Genomic DNA, 16,367 nt, shown 5'->3' with positions numbered 1-16,367 from the left:
ATACATTTATAACAATCAAATAAATGAAATTGTGACAGTGATTGGAATAAAAAATTATTAAATTCATAAATAATACCACCCCAGATGACGTCACCTACAACGGAACGTGCGTTGGGTGGCTTAGACGTGCTGACGCAGTCACGTGATCTCTGAGCGAACGGGTGCTCACTTGCCTGCCGGCAGTAACGCTGTTTTTTTACCTCTGTGAGTATTTGTGTCTCTTTTTTACGTATAAAGTTTGTTTACCAGTTTTACACTATGGGAACTTTTTTTACTTATATTCTATGAGTTGTCTGCGCATTTGAAAGCCTTCCGGGAGAAGCTCTAGTCATATTTGGTGGCGAATTTGTGACCCATCCGGCAGATTAAGTGGCACATACTGTGAGCCTATACATGCTTCTATCTGGTAAGCGTGCATTTTTACTGGTGATCAGCACATTGTTGGTGAAGGAGGATTGCACGGTGTTTACCGATATCTACTGAAGGAGTCACTCTTCTCATTCAACATACCTTTGAGTGGACTGTTGCACTTTTGGTTTTGGGCATTTTTTGGTCACATTAGTATTTCCTTTATTGTGTCTCATCATTATTTATGTAATTAAATGACATTTATTAATTTGATTAATTATTTAAATATTTATTAATTTAATATTTTTTTTTATTCCAATCACTGTCACAATTTAGTTTATTTGATTGTTATAAATGTATTCATTATTGCAATATTTAATTATTTTGATTCACATTCACTTATTATTCACTTATTATTTAGATATTAACATAATTGATCACTTTATTTTTATTTTATTTTCTTTCTAATTATTTATCAATTTGGATATTGTTCAGATAATTTTTGACTCTTATCATTTTTATAGTTTTTTACCAGAGAATTTATGAGTTGTATATGATATTTATTTATTTTTTTGATTAGTGTATATTTATTTATATAACTTTTTCCTATACTCAAGGATTATATGGTAAAGCATTGATCCTTCTAGTGATGTTTTAGACGTTGCAGTAATAATAGTTTTTATGTATTGACTTTTTTGATGTGTATCACATATTAGTAACTGCAGCTCCTGAAATTTAGGGTATTTTGTATTCTTTAGATATAAGCGCAGTATTTTCCCATTTTTGTCTGTAACATTTTAAAATCATTTACAGAGCTGAGACAAGAATAGGAGCTACCAAATAAGGTGTTTTACAGTTACTTACAGACAAGGCATGCTTTGGGGAAACAATTTAATAACGGAATTCTGGATCGGAGCGATATCCCCCTTCTTCGGAGAGTAATTAAAGCTGACTCCAATAAGGGGTTGATATTCACAAATAATGGGGAAAAAAGACAGGAATGAAAATTTGTATATAAAAATAAGATGGGAAGAGGATGTGGGAGAAATAACAGCAGAACAATGGGCAAGAATTTTAGAACTGGGGCCATCAGTATCGGTCTCCCCCTCGAAAAAAGTATCTCACTTGTTCCTTCTACATAGAGCTTATTACACACCTAAGAAAATGCACATGTTTGGCCGCTGCCTAGATGGCAAGTGCCCTAGATGCATTGAGACTGGCGTCCTGGTATACATGTTCTGGAGATGTCCAAAATTGTATAGATATTGGACTACGATAGTAAAAATAATCAATTCTATATTCAGGGTGAGTCTCGAATTGGAATCCAGAACATGTGTGCTGGGCTATGTCAGAAAGGAGGAAGGACCAACATGTGCATTGATTGCGGTGGTAAGGAGCTTATATCAAGCAAGAAAACTAGTGGCACAAAAATGGCAATCACCGACCCCCCCCAACCCCGGAGGATTGGGAGAAAACTATGCATGAAGTAGTATGGTTAGAAAAAGCGATCCTAACTAAACAAGGAAATTATAGCAAGTTTATTAAAATATGGAACCCTTGGCTGCAAAAAATGCATGTCTCTAGCTAAATAGGGGATAAATAGCACAGGGGAAAGTAATATGGGAGGGAAGGGAGGGGGGAGGGTAGGGAAGGGGGGAAATAAAAAGAATAATGGTGAACTAATGTTTATGTGTTTGGTTAATGGAACTATTAAATTTTGGATTTTATTGTATGGTTTTGTATAAAGTGGATTTTGGCAAAAGTAAAATAAAAAAGGTAAAAAAAAACATTAGGAGCGATAGCCAAGTGAGCAGGCATAGACAAAGTAGGGACAGGGAAGTGAGGGAGGAGAGGGAATGGGGAATAAGGAAGAGGAACAAGAATAACAAAGGTAGCACTCCATCATAACAGTGGTTCTATCTTACATCATAAAAGAACAAAAGAAGATTAATTTGGTCAAATCAGGTCATCTCTAACAGTGGAACTCTTTAAAATTTCAAGTACCCGCCAGTTGTGGGTCCGATGAGGTTTTGCCAGTATAGGGAATCCATATGTCCCAGATTCTATAGAATTTATCATAACAGCCTTTGCATGTCGCCATACATTCCTCCGCTGCCATTATGTCATTCACCAGCCGGATCCAAGCCTCTCAGGTTTGAAATTTGGGTCTTCTTTCAGCATACTGGAGTCAATAATCTAGCCGCATTCAGAAGGTTGGGTAACACTGACTTCCGATAATGGCTAAGAGGGACGGTGGGGGACATGAAGCAAAAGCTCCATTTGGGAGTCAAGTAGATCAATATCTAAAATGGCTTTTATTTGCGATCTGATGTCCTGCCAGTAGGGTTGTATTTGGGACACTCCCACAAAATGTGTAGGAACGTACTCCGATGTCCACACTCCCTCCAGCAAGCATCTGAAAGAGCTGGATAGATTCTAGCAAGGCTGGAGGAAACTCTATACCAGCAGGATAGCAACTTGAACCCATTTTCTTTCATTTTCGTATCCATCGAACTAGAGTGGGTGAGGCAGTATAAATGGTCAAGTTGTGTCTCTATGAACACGTGTTGCAGGTCTCTCTCCCACTCTTATATATATTGGCTTTCCTTTGAATTATAATGCCTGCAGCATCATGTACAAAACTGAAATGGAATGCAAGATCAAGGCAGGGGCAATGCAAAGCTTCTCAAAAGCAATGGCGGAGGTGGGTGAGCGGATTGCCTGGGGCAGACTGTGGGCAAAATGCTGGAGCTGCCTGTAGCGCCAGTCGTCTAAAGGAAAGCGGCCATATTGATCCCTAAGGGCATCTAGCGATAACAGGCCCTGCTCCTGGACAAATCTACGACGAGGTGCGAAAAAAGGGAGATGTTCCCCTGGAATGAACAAAGGGAAGCCTCCGAGCGGAGCTAGGGATGAAGCCATAGGGGCTACCTGTCACAATTTATTTAAGATTTCTCATAATTGTAAGGCATGAATAGTGGTTGGAGAGACGAGCTCGGATAGCCCTCTATTTTCCCAGGGTAACCAGGGCGCATAGGATAAGTTGTGACCCGCTAAAAAAAAAATTCTAAGGGGACCCATGATTTAATAAAAAAACACTAATGCCAGTCCAATATCTGTTGCAAGGAGATCGCCTCATAATATTTGTGGATATCGGGTGCACCTAAACCCCCATTAGCTTAGCTCTCTGCAATGTGCGAAATGGGCAATGGGCTCTGCCAATGCCATATGTATTTCAGAAAAAGGCTGTTAAGTGCAGAGAAAAAAGACCTAGGTAAAAAAAAAATTTTTTTCAAATCTTCCGGTACCATACCAGTTAGTAGAATGTTCTTAAAGATAAGGAACAATGGTCTGGCATTTACTTGACTGAGTTCCTTAAGGACCCCCAATTCCAAGCCATCTGGTTCCGGTGACTTATTAATGTTAAGTTTTTCAAGTCTGTTCCCAATTCTATCCTCTGTTAGCCATGAGGGTGCTTCCTGTGACGTGTCATGAGGATAAACATTGCAGTCTTGGTTACTGAATCCCCCTCATCTCCCTTTTGAACACTGATGAGAACAATAAAATCAATACCCTCGCCTTCTCTCCATCTTTTGTAACCAGATTACCTTCACAATTTTTTATGGGGCCAATATGATCTGACCTCCCTCTTTTACTAATCATTTCTTGGGATTTTCTTTACTCTCCTCCGCTATTTTCCTTTTGTGTTCTATCTTAGCCGCCCTGATTTCACCCTTCACATTTCTTGGTGCATTCTTTGTAAAGTTGGAATGCTGACGATGACCCTCAACCTTGTATTTTTTTAAGGCCTTCTCCTTTGCTTCTATATGCATTTTTACAATGGAGTTAAGCAACCCAGGACTTTTATTAGCTCTTTTAAATTGATTTCCCATTGGGATGCACTGGCTAATACCCTTATTTAATATGCTCTTAAAGGACACCCGTTTTCCTCTGTGTTCTTTGTTCCTAGGATTTTATCCCATTCAATATCATCTAGCAAGGAGCATAGTTTATGGAAGTTGGCTGTTTTAAAATTCAGTGCCTTTGTATTTCCCATATGTTTCGTGTTTGTGTGATTTATACTGAAACTAATTGACCTGTGATAGCTGTTTCCTAAATTGTCCCGTATTTCCACATCTGCGATCAGGTCTGTATTTCTAGTAATCAGTAGGTCAAGTAACGCATTGTTCCTTGTTGGTGCATTTACCATCTGACCCATGAAATTGTCCTTTAAGACATTTAGGAAATGGCGAGCCTTAGACGACTGGGCAGTTCCTTCCTCCCAGTCTTTGTCTGGATAATTAAAATCCGCCATTATGACAACACTTCCCATCCTTGCCGCCTTTCCAAACTGTGATAGGAGGTTCGCCTCCCTCTCCTCACTCTGGTTAGGGGGCTTATAGCATACTCACAATATTACTTTCCCCTTGGTTTCCTCCCTTTAAAGCTCTACCCATAAGGATTCCACCTCCTCCCTTGCTCCATTTTTGAAAATTTGCGATCCGGAGCAGTTGCGAGGAGTCCGCTGTGCCTGCGGGGATTTCTGCCACTTGGGACGCATAATGTGGGGTTAAAATCTCCCCAATAAGGTTGTGGGTGCGATCCGGTGAACGGGTTCACTGAGTTCCTCCAGAGAGTGTCCTCACACTCTCATGCCGTGATCACGCCCTTGTGAACCATTTTTAATGTAATATATTGATGTGGAAAATGTATGCCCAGAGGGATGCCAAATTGAATGTAACAGCATCAGCAGACTGGTATCAGGCAGGGAGAAGATGATAAAGTATACTCCAATACTGTACCAGTAAACTCATAGTGGCCCTGGGAAGTTTTCGCATTAGTTCTGTGGTTTGTATTTCATATATTTTGACATAAATAATCAAATAATTGCTTCAATGAATAACAGTTACAGAACATTGAGTTAATTATAAATGAACCTTTTTTTTTTAACTTTAACATGGTATTAGAACATGGATAAATAAATTTATGTGAATGTTTCCTTTTTTTCCAGCTGAATGTAATATTTCTTGGGATTGCTCTCTTTAAAATGTTTCATCATACTGCTATACTGAAACCTGACACAGGGTGCCTAGACAACATCAAGTAAGTGATATGTACTTATAATTTTACTTAGTGTAGCACTCAAAATGGTGAATATAAAAGTAAATAAAAAAACATAAAAGGTGAATGTCAATTTAACAGTGAACATGAGTGAATGAACAATCCCTATATATATATATATATATATATATATATATATATATATATATATATAGTTACATAATTAGGTTGAAAAAAGACAGAATATATATATGTATATGTGCAAAAAATTATATAAAAATACATTCAAAAGTCCAAATTCATGTGGAGACACCAAGAGGCGGTTAATCCGAAGAATAAACGACCATAGAAAGTCTCTTTTGCTGTGTACAGGGAAATTGATAAAATATTGATCCCAGAAAGTGCAGTAGAAAGTGATAAGGTTGGCACGCTTACCAGAGACAATGGACACACATACTATGTAGCAGGTGTGTCATTTAGGCATTGGGGAGGATGAACCTCAATGAAATCCACCACAGGAGGACACTGTAAGTAGGATAGATCCCATCTGATATACCCCAAAGGTTCCCGGTAGCAGGACACAGACTCCAAAACTTGCGGTGAACCACATCAAATGGTGCAATGATCCATGATGTCAGTGAAAAAGAGAACTGCACATAGTATAATACTGTTTGGTATATTTATTGTAAAAAAGGGGTTTACACTTACAAAAATTCCAGATAAACAAGCTTGTAGCATGTAGGTAAGTATGCAATGTATGCAATGTAGGTAAGCATGCAATGATTCCACAACCGTTTCATCCTATTGGACATCATCTAGATGATAGTTGCAGAGACCAGAGAAGATGAATTAACAGACACCACTGCTGGAGGAGAACACTGACCCTGCCAGGAGAAGTCCAGAGTGGTGTTACTGTGGAGAGGTCCACATACCTGTCTGGCAGTGTCAGCGCTCTACTCCAACAACGGTGTCTGTCAATAAGGACTGATTCTTTACAACACAGCAATTAGTCTAGCTTTTTTCATGTTTGTGAGTGCAACACTTTTGTACATTTTTTAATCCACTGAATAAAATTATACCTCCAACTTGTAAAGTCCAGCAAGGAAAGAGTGAAGGGACACTTCACAGTTCATTTTTGTTTCTCAGCACTCATATGCATTGGGCCTAGCAGCCCAGTTGTCAGTGGTGATTTTATGAGTAAGGAGACATTGGCTGAAACATGTTAGCACCTCTGCTTTGCCTTGTATATAAGCTGGATAAGGAGTAAAGACATATAGAACAGAGACAGGGAGATTATTGGCAGGCTCCTGCACTCACCCACCCCCCCTAGTTTGGAAGAAAGTGATTGGGATTGCCAAAGAAAACTCATGAACCAAAGTCAGACAAGGCAGCACATGCAACACCTCTGCATTGACTGGAGACTAGCCCATAAATTGGAGTCTATGGGGATCACCAGGACAGAAGAGCAAGATATTTGGGCTCCACTAAGGTCTCTCCAATCTCAAGCAGATTTTGAGACTCTGGCCTCTAGGGTATAAATTGAACTACACAGAGAGCTGAACACTAAGTCAAATCGCAGCTGTGCATGAACCTGCACAGATGTCTTTCAAATCACCCCCGAATTTGCATTGAAATGTGGGTTTAAAATCGTGCGAGTTTAGCTGAACTTACATGATTTCAAACCCGCCTTCAGTGTGAACGAAGGCTTACACAGAACATTTTCAGTCTGGACACTAGACTCTTTGCTTTTGAGAATAGAAAGGCTACTTTGGAGCAGCAAGTGGACCTACTAGAAAGAGCTCAGTCCACTACAACCTCTTTCTGTTACAAAAAGTGGCTCAATGACCTTGAGAATCCGTGTCACTGTCAGAATATTGAAATCACAGGCCAGGCAGAACTCCACTATACAGGGACAGGTATCTTTTACTGTTTACTAAAAAGACCTCTTGTGACTGAAATCATTATACACAGAGTGCACAGGACCCTTGGTCCACGTAACACTGACTAAAATTGACCCAGATATATTCTGTGCCAAATACAAGGATTCTTCAAAAAGTTTCTGCACTTTTTTTAAACTATTTTTAGTAAAAAAAAAAAATGACACTAATTATACTAAACTGCAAGGTCAGTCAGCTTGCCAGACAGACTAGTCACGACACTCTTAGACACAACCAATTACTACTCCTGCCCTCACCATAAAATATAAAAGTGCAGAAACTTTGTGAAGACCCCTCATATTATCATGGAGGAAATACTCCAAAAATCTTGGCGCAGAGTAAAAAGGGGTATATTTTCACCTTTTTTGGATGTTTCCAGGAAGACCCTGGCTATCCACAGACTCCTGATACCACTGTGGGACAAATGCAGAAAAAGGGATCTTATTTACAGATGGGGACACCTGTTCCACCTTGTGTGAACTTGTATTTTTTTTGTGGTTAGAGACCAAACAGATCTACGCTTCAAAATTGCACGCGCTCGTGGAATGGCGCCAAACTTTGGTATTTAAAAATCCCCATAGGCGACGCTTAAAATTTTTCTACTGGTTACATATTTTGGGTTACAGAGGAGGTCTAGGGCTAGAATTATTGCTCTCGCTCTAACGTTCGCGGCGATACCTCACATGTGTGGTTTGAACACCGTTTTCATATGTGGGCGGGACTTACGTATGTGTTCGCTTCTGTGTGCGAGCTCACGGGGACAGGGGCGCTTTAAATTTTTTTTTATTGTTAATTTTATTTTTATTTTTTAGTTTTACACATAAAAAAAAAATAAAAAATAAATGATGACTTTTATTCCTATTACAAGGAATGTAAACATCCCTTGTAATAGGAATATGGCACGATCGGACCTATTTACAGTGAAATATGGGGTCAATAAGACCCCATATCTCACCTCTAGGCTGGGAAGAATAAAAAAAAAAAAAAAAAAAAAAACATCATGGCTTCCTAGCCAGATCGGCGCCGTTAATTTGAATACCGAGGCCGGGCGTGGCGTCATAACATCGCGCCCGGCCTCCGAACGATCATAGAGACTCCGGGGACAATCTAGTCCGCCGGAAATCTCTATGATCACTTGCTGGGGCCGGCGGATCCTGTGACCGACTCACCGATGGAAACGGTGAGTCGGTAGAAGCACCGGAGGGCGGCGGGAGGGGGGGGCGTCCCCTCCCGCCGCCCGTAAGAACGATCAAGCGGCGGAACAGCCGCTATGATCGTTCTTATGGTGTAGGGAATCGCCGGCTGAAAACGGCAATATCTGAATGATGTCTGTGGCCTCAGGCATCATTTAGATATAACCAGCGAAACCCCATGACGTCAATAGACGTATTGCTGGTCTCAAGTGGTTAAAGACCTAAACTTTCCCACATACATGAAATATATTCAGGTTTATTCAACCAATTTAACATAACAGCTTCTGGCTTTGTAAGAGGAACTTCCTATCTACAATTTACCTAGAGTCCTTACTGCTCTCTGTTACCACTGTCCTTATATGGATAGTTGTTGTCATCCAAGGTGCACAACTACCAATTTCCCATTGGTTTGTAAAAGGTGGCATTGACTTCAAGGTGTTCACTCTGGCAAACAAATACTTCCCAAATTCTAACCACTAACCAAACAAACATTCTTGGAAAATCTCCAAAAGAAGGTCCTACATGGACCAAAATGTGTCTGGTTCAGCAGGAACAAGCCATATTTTGATCCATGTATGGGCTAGCTGGTTGTACACAAGTCGATCTATAAATTGACTCGTGTACAACCGGCCTGTTGGGTTTTTTCAAAACGGTCAGTGCAGACAGCTTTATCCGGCAAAATTGATCAATGTATTCTGACAGAGGGCAGCTCAGTGGGAGTGATTCCCCATCCACATTCAATGTGTGGATGGTGGAAACAGTTCATTGCTGTCAGGTCACCTTGACGCCTGGTGCCAGATGCACACCGTAGGGATCAGGAGTGCACCGCAAGGTTGTGGACCCTATGGCTGACTGCTGCGGACAGGGGTCAAGGTGATAGGAAGGCAGGGCCTCCAGAACACCAAGATGGATCCCACCGGGGTTAGAGCGTAAGATTCCCTGGGGCGCGGAGTCTAAGAGCCAGCAAGTGTTCACCAGAGCCTCTAGTGGTAAGGATGGACTTGGCTGCAACTGGCTCCAGGTCGCGACCCCCAGGGTCCCCCAGCTCACACCCACAGTAGGCAACAGGAGGATAGGGATAGTGAGGGACAAAGCCAAGGTCGGGGCCACAAGCAGACAGGAATAGTCAGGGACACGCCAAAAGGTCAGGATCACAGGCAAGCAGGGACAGTCAAGGACACGCCAAAGTCGGTAACGGAAAACAACAGAAGAGCACACGGCAGGTAACAGGAAGCTAACACACAAAGGTTGATCAGCAGGGTTGGCCTGCAGTGCACAGGTTAATATAGAGTTCTCTGATAGGAGCTAGGGTGGAGCCATGCCAGAGGATGGATTACAAAATCAGTCAGGTGAGGGTCGGCTGGAACACATGGAGACAGGTAAGCAGACAAACTCTATTGCATAACCATGACAGTACCCCCCTCTTACGAGGCCTCCCCCTTCCCCGCCTGGGACCAGGTTTAGAGGGGAACTTCAAATGAAACTTCCTCAACAGACGAGGTGCAAAGACCTCGGAAGCCGAAATCCACGACCTCTCCTCAGGACCAAAACCCTTCCAGTGCACGAGGTACTAGAGAATGCCTCTACAGAGTCGGGAATCCAAAATTTGGCTAACCTCGTTCTCCTGATCATCCTCAGCGACCGGTGCTACAGTAGAGAGAGGACGAGAGAACTTATTGAGGACTAAAGGCTTCAGAAGGGCAACATGGAAGGAGTTAGAGATTTTGAGGCTTTTGGGAATCTGGAGCTTGAAACAAACCGGATTTAGTTTAGAAATTATGGTGTACGGACCAATGAATCTTGGGGAAAATTTGAGAGAAGGAACCCAGAGTTTGATGTTCCTGGTGGAGAGCCAGACTTTGTCTCCTGGCTGAAGAGAAGGTGGCTTACGTCTGCGACGGTCAGCAAAACTCTTGAATTTGTTGGCAGCGTTCTGGAGGGAATCATGAACGTCAGCCCACATGGAATTGAATGATTCCTGAACAGTAGCCAAAGCTGGAATGTCAGAAGAACAAGTCATAGGAAGAGGGAGTTGAGGATGTCTTCCATAAATAGTGACAAAGGGTGTTTTCTGAGAACTGACGTTGACATGATTATTGTGGGAGAACTCAGCCCACGGTAATAGTGATGCCCAATCATCATGATGGGCAGAGACCAAGGTACAGAGAAAGACCTCCAACTCCTGATTAACTCTCTCAGTCTGGCCATTGGATTGGGGATGATAAGAAGAGGAAAAATCCAAGGTAATGTCGAGGGATTTGCAAAAGGCTCTCCAAAAATGAGAAGTAAACTGCACACCCCTGTCCGAAACGACATGAGAAGGAACACCATGAAGGCGGAAAATCTATCGTACAAAAATGGGAACCAAGGCAGGGGCAGAAGGGAGACCAGGAAGAGGAACAAAATGAGCCATCTTGGAGAACCGATCGATTACTACCCAAATGGCCGTATTATTCTCCGACAGTGGAAGATCAGTGATAAAATCCATGGTGATGTGAGACCAGGGCTCCTTAGGAATGGGCAAGGGCATGAGAAGACCAGCAGGGACTTGAGTGGAAGATTTAGACTGAGCACAGACGTAACAAGCCTTAACGTAGTCTTTAACATCCGAGTGGAGATTAGGCCACCAGTAGTGACGACTGATGAGCAGGAAGGATCGGAGGAACCCAGCATGACCTGCCTGCCATAACCTGCCTTGGAATTATCTCCCCAACGAAGGATCTTAGCTCTTAGCTCTGTGGAAACAAAGTTCTTGCCAGGAGGAATTTTTGATTCCAGGGTGGTAGAATGGGCAACAATGCATGAGGTAGGAATGATCGGATCAGGATCAGGGTTGGACTCCTCGTCTAAAGTGTCAAATGACCTAGAGAGCGCATCAGCTCGACCGTTGCAGGTACCAGGTTTGTACGTAATCTTGAATTTAAAACGGGAAAAGAAGAGACTCCACCTGGCCTGTCTGGGGTTAAGACTTTTAGCATTCTGTAGGTACTGTAGATTCTTATGATCAGTAAAGACCGTTATGGAGTGAGGGGAACCTTCCAAGAGATGACGTCACTCCTCCAACGCCAATTTAATTTGCGAGAAGTTCCCGATCACCAATGGCATAATTTCTCTCCGCCTGAGAATTTTTTTTGGAAAAGAACGCACATGGTTGACATTTCTTCTCAAAAAACTGAAGAAGCACAGCTCCCACCCCCATCGAAGAAGCGTCTACTTCAATAAAAAATGGGTCCCCAGGATTTGGTCTCCTCAAGAGAGGTCCAGAGAAAAAGGCCTGTTTCAGATCGTGAAACGCAGAGACAGCCTCGGGAGGCTAGTCTTTGGCATTCGCACCCTTCTTGGTCAAAGCGATAATAGGTGCGGCAATGGAAGAGTAATTCCTTATGAACTGCCTATAATAATTTGTGAAGCCAAGAAAGCACTGTGTGGCCTTGAGGCTAGCGGGAAGGGGCCAGTTGGTAATGGCTGAGACCTTTGCGGGATCCATGCGAAGACCCGCACTATAAACAAAACAACCCAGAAACAGGACCTCGGAACATTCAAAGGAACATTTCTCCATCTTGGCATAGAGATTGTTCTCTCTAAGGCGCTGAAGTACGGTGCGTGCATGGTTTCTGTAAGCAGGCAGATTTTTGGAAAAGATGAAAATATCATCCAGATAGATGACAACAAACTGGTACAGTAGATCCCTGAATATTTCATTGACAAAGTTCTGGAACACAGCTGGAGCATTACAAAAGCCAAAGGCATAACCAGGTATTCGTAATGCCCGTCCCTAGTGTTAAACGCGGTCTTCCATTCGTCACCTTCCCGTATTCGAATGAGATTATATGCACCTCTGAGATCCAACTTAGTGAAAATGGAAACCCCCTTCAACCTGTCGAATAGCTCCGATATTAGAGGTAAAGGGTATCGGTTTTTGATAGTCACTGCGTTTAAACCTCTATAGTCGATGCAGGGTCTGAGGGGAACCATCCTTTTTGGCAACGAAAAAGAACCCTGCTCCTGCAGGCAATGAGGATTTCCGGATGAAACCTCTCTCCAGATTCTTGGCGACATACTCAGACATGGCCTGGGTCTCTGGAATGGACAGAGGATAGGTACGACTCCTGGGCAGGGTTGCTCCAGGGACAAGGTCAATAGCACAGTCAAAAGATCTGTGGGGAGGAAGCACCTCAGCAGACTTCTTACAGAACACATCCCGGAAATCGCTGTATGCCGCGGGAAGATCAGACGATACGGAAGTGGTAGCAATGGGAAGTCTCCCCTTGGGGGTCAACTTGAGAAGACAGGACGAGAAACACGAAGGACCCCAAGCCAGGATCTGCCCAGAGACCCAGTCCACATGTGGCGAGTGGAGCTGTAGCCAAGGAAGGCCCAATACAATGGGGGTAGGGGCCTTGGGTAGGGTGAGGAAGGAGATCCACTCCTGGTGGAGTATCCCTACCGACATCCTAATAGGTAGCATCTGGAAACGGATAGGGCCCCCCTGGGAGCACAGTGCCATCAATTGCCGAGACTACTAGTGGAGTAGCGAGGGGAAAAAGGGTAAGCTTCAGAGAAGAAGCAGTTCTCCAGCCCATAAAATTGCCGGCAGCCCCGGAGTCCAGATATGCTAGGACTGATTGGGGAGAAGTGCCTACATGGAGGAACACCGAAAGAAGAAGATGAGAAGGTGATGTTTCTGGGTCCAATACTCCACCTTCCAAATGTATTAGACCCGAGCGTTTCCCGGACAAAGCGAGAAGGAGTCACGAAAATTACCCTTGCCCCCACATTAAAGACACAAGCCCAGAGTTCTGCGTCTAGCACGTTCTTCGGGGGTTAGTCTGGTCCGGCCCAGCTGCCTGGGTTCCTCAGCAGACAGAGGATACTCCACAGGGCGATGGAAAAAAAGTTCAGGCTGACTAGGACCTAGGGGGTGCTGGCGTCTTTTTTCTAAGGACCTTTCCTGGAAACGAATGTCAATCTGATTGCATAAGGAAATTACATCGTCCAGAGCGGCGGGGATAGCTCTTCCTGCTAATTCGTCCTTCACTCGGTCAGAGAGGCCATGTAAAAAGGTTGCGACCAGGGCCTCATTGTTCCAGCTCAATTCAGCTGTGAGGATACGGAACTGAAGTGCATATTGTCCCACTGAACAAGATTCTTGGCGAAGGCGTAAAAGGGCACTAGCCGCAGAAGAAACCCGAGCTGGCTCCTCGAAGATATTACGAAAGAGCTTCAAGAAGTTGGACAGGCTGGAAAACACCGGATCATTTTTCTCCCACAGGGGAGCAGCCCAGGCTAAAGCTTCACCGGAGAGGAAGGAAATGATATAGGCTACCTTTGCCCGATCAGACAGAAAGTTTTGAGGCTGGAGCTCAAAATTAATGGTGCATTGGCTGAGGAAGCCCCTGCAGGCCTTGGAGTCCCCAGAGAAACGGGACGAAGCTGGCAGTAATAATGAATGCATGGATGCGACTGGTACGATAGGTGCAGTTGCAGACTGTACTTGAGGCTGCAGGTTCGGGGTTCCCAAGGAAGCCTGTAGCTGCTCGAAGCGGGAAGCCAGATCTTGAAGGAATCGCATCACCTGAGTCTGATTAGATTCCTGGGTCTCAAGTCTCTGAACTATGCCCTGCAAAGGATCGACTGCAGGAAGCGGCACGTCAGCCGGGTCCATGGCTGATCAAACTGTCAGGTCACCTTGAGGCCAGGTGACAGATGCACACCGTAGGGATCAGGAGTGCACCGCAAGGTTGTGGACCCTACGGCTGACTGCTGCGGACAGGGGGTCAAGGTGATAGGAAGGCAGGGCCGCCATAACACCAAGATGGATCCCACCGGGTTAGAGCGTAAGATTCCCTGGGGCGCGGAGTCTAAGAGCCAGCAGGTGCTCACCAGAGCCTCTAGTGGTAAGGATGGACTTGGCTGCAACTGGCTTCAGGTCGTGACCCCCAGGGTCCCCCAGCTCACACCCTCAGTAGGCAACAGAAGGATAGGGATGGTGAGGGACAAAGCCAAGGTCGGGGCCACAAGCAGACAGGAATAGTCAGGGACACGCCAAAAGGTCAGAATCACAGGCAAACAGGGATAGTCAAGGACATGCCAAAGTCGGTAACGGAAAACAACAGAAGAGCACATGGCAGGTAACAGGAAGCTAACACACAAAGGTTGATCAGTAGGGTTGGCCTGCAGTGCACAGGTTAATATAGTGTTCTCTGATAGGAGCTAGGGTGGAGCCATGCCAGAGGATGGATTACAAAATCAGTCAGGTGAGGGTCGGCTGGTCTCTAGAGATGAACACATGGAGACAGGTAAGCAGACGAACTCTATTGCATAACCATGACAATTGCTTTTTTTCATTCAACCTGTGTCCAGGGCGGCACAGTGGTGTAGTGGTTAGCACTCTCACCTAGCAGTAAAAAGGGCCACTGGTTCAAATCCCAACCACGACTCTACCTGCCTGGAGTTTGCATGTTCTCCCTGTGCCTGCGTGGGTTTCCTCCGGGTACTCCAGTTTCCTCCCACATTCCAAAGACATGCAGGTAGGCTAATTGGATTCTGTCCAAAATTGGCCCTAGTATATGAATGGGGACCTTGGATTGTGGGCTCCTTGAGGGTAGGGACCAATATGAGTGTGCAATGTGCAGGGATAGGGACAGTTGTAGACACTCACTCAGGATGGACTGGTGTCTTTATTTAACCTTACTAACTATGTATCCGATGGCAGGACTATGTAACCTACTGGTTGATTTAAAAAAAAATGAATCATCCTTGGCCTGCCTTAGACAGACTTGTAACTGTCTCAGAAGCATTGGTGGCTGGTGCTCAAAATTTTTTCAGTGGGAGGGTGCAAACCAACTGAAAAATTAAACTGTTAGTAATGCAGGACTGTAAATAGCCATTTATCAGGTGAATATGTATCTGTAGCACTAACCCCTGAAGGAGCTGCTGGTTATTTTTGGGCTTACTGTTACCTTCTGTTCTCCTTGTGGCATGTCTAGGGGATGATGTCCCGTGGTAAATAGCCCAGTAACTTGAGACTGACAACAGATCCACTTGAATGGATTTTATTTGCAAAACTCAGTCAATTGAACAGTCTTTCAACTTGGGATCAGAGGGTTGGTAAGGAAGTTCAGGTGCACTTAGTGTCAAAGTCAAAAAAACCTTGAAGAACTTGCTTACTTTGACTGCATCCAGAGAATAGCCATTTGCAGCTGGATAGTCACCCAGGTTGGACAGTCCCTCTCTCACAAGGCCTAGCAGCCAACAAGGTGCTTACTCAGGAACAAGTCTCTGCCACAGACGTTGTTGTAGAACGTACAAAATAATGTCTCTGCCACAGACGTTTTAGGGAAACTAAACTTGAAACACTTGTAGGATGCCTGGATCTTTCAGCCTGCTTGGTGATATTCACAAGACCGGATTCTCTTGGTTACCTCAGCCCTTCCAGGCTCTTGTTAAGAAAACCAACCTGTACGTGGTGTTCTTCTAAAGAGTCCTCCCCTGGAATGCTTGAAGTACACTGGGTCTCCCCTGAACCAGAGACAGCGCCTAACCACCTCAGAATCCTCCTTTCGTTTCCTTGCATCGGGCTAGCCATATCACTAGCCATACCTGCTACCACCTTTAACCTGGAACCTCCACACACTTAGGTGGAGGTAGTCCTGGCCAAAGAGGCAAAACACCATTGTGGAGAATTTAATAACTGAGCAGCTTTTTCATTACAAAATTACTTTTTATTGTGAAAAACAAATGATTAATAAAACATATTTACAGAGTATTGACTGTACACTCCTGTGGCCAGAATGGCCTTCTAGCTTAATTGTGGGCATGCTGACTT

General features: G+C 44.0%; 1 protein-coding gene across 18 annotated transcripts in view; it reads left to right on the top strand.

Moving 5' to 3' along the window:
• ADGRL3 (adhesion G protein-coupled receptor L3) overlaps nt 1-16,367 on the top strand; it is a 1,264,347-nt gene that overhangs the window by 968,375 nt on the left and 279,605 nt on the right. For all 18 annotated transcript variants that reach the window (XM_077475785.1, XM_077475784.1, XM_077475783.1 and 15 more), the window contains exon 18: nt 5,360-5,451. In XM_077475785.1, the coding sequence (XP_077331911.1) occupies nt 5,360-5,451 (92 nt within the window). The remainder of the gene's footprint in view (nt 1-5,359; nt 5,452-16,367) is intronic.

Source organism: Lithobates pipiens, unplaced genomic scaffold (genome assembly GCF_037356315.1).
Source record: "Lithobates pipiens isolate NorthernLeopardFrog02 unplaced genomic scaffold, aLitPip1_a1.2 Scaffold_13, whole genome shotgun sequence".
Lineage (NCBI taxonomy): Eukaryota > Metazoa > Chordata > Amphibia > Anura > Ranidae > Lithobates > Lithobates pipiens.
The sequence above is the reverse complement of the archived record's forward strand: the minus strand, read 5'-3'. Positions and strand labels throughout refer to the sequence as shown.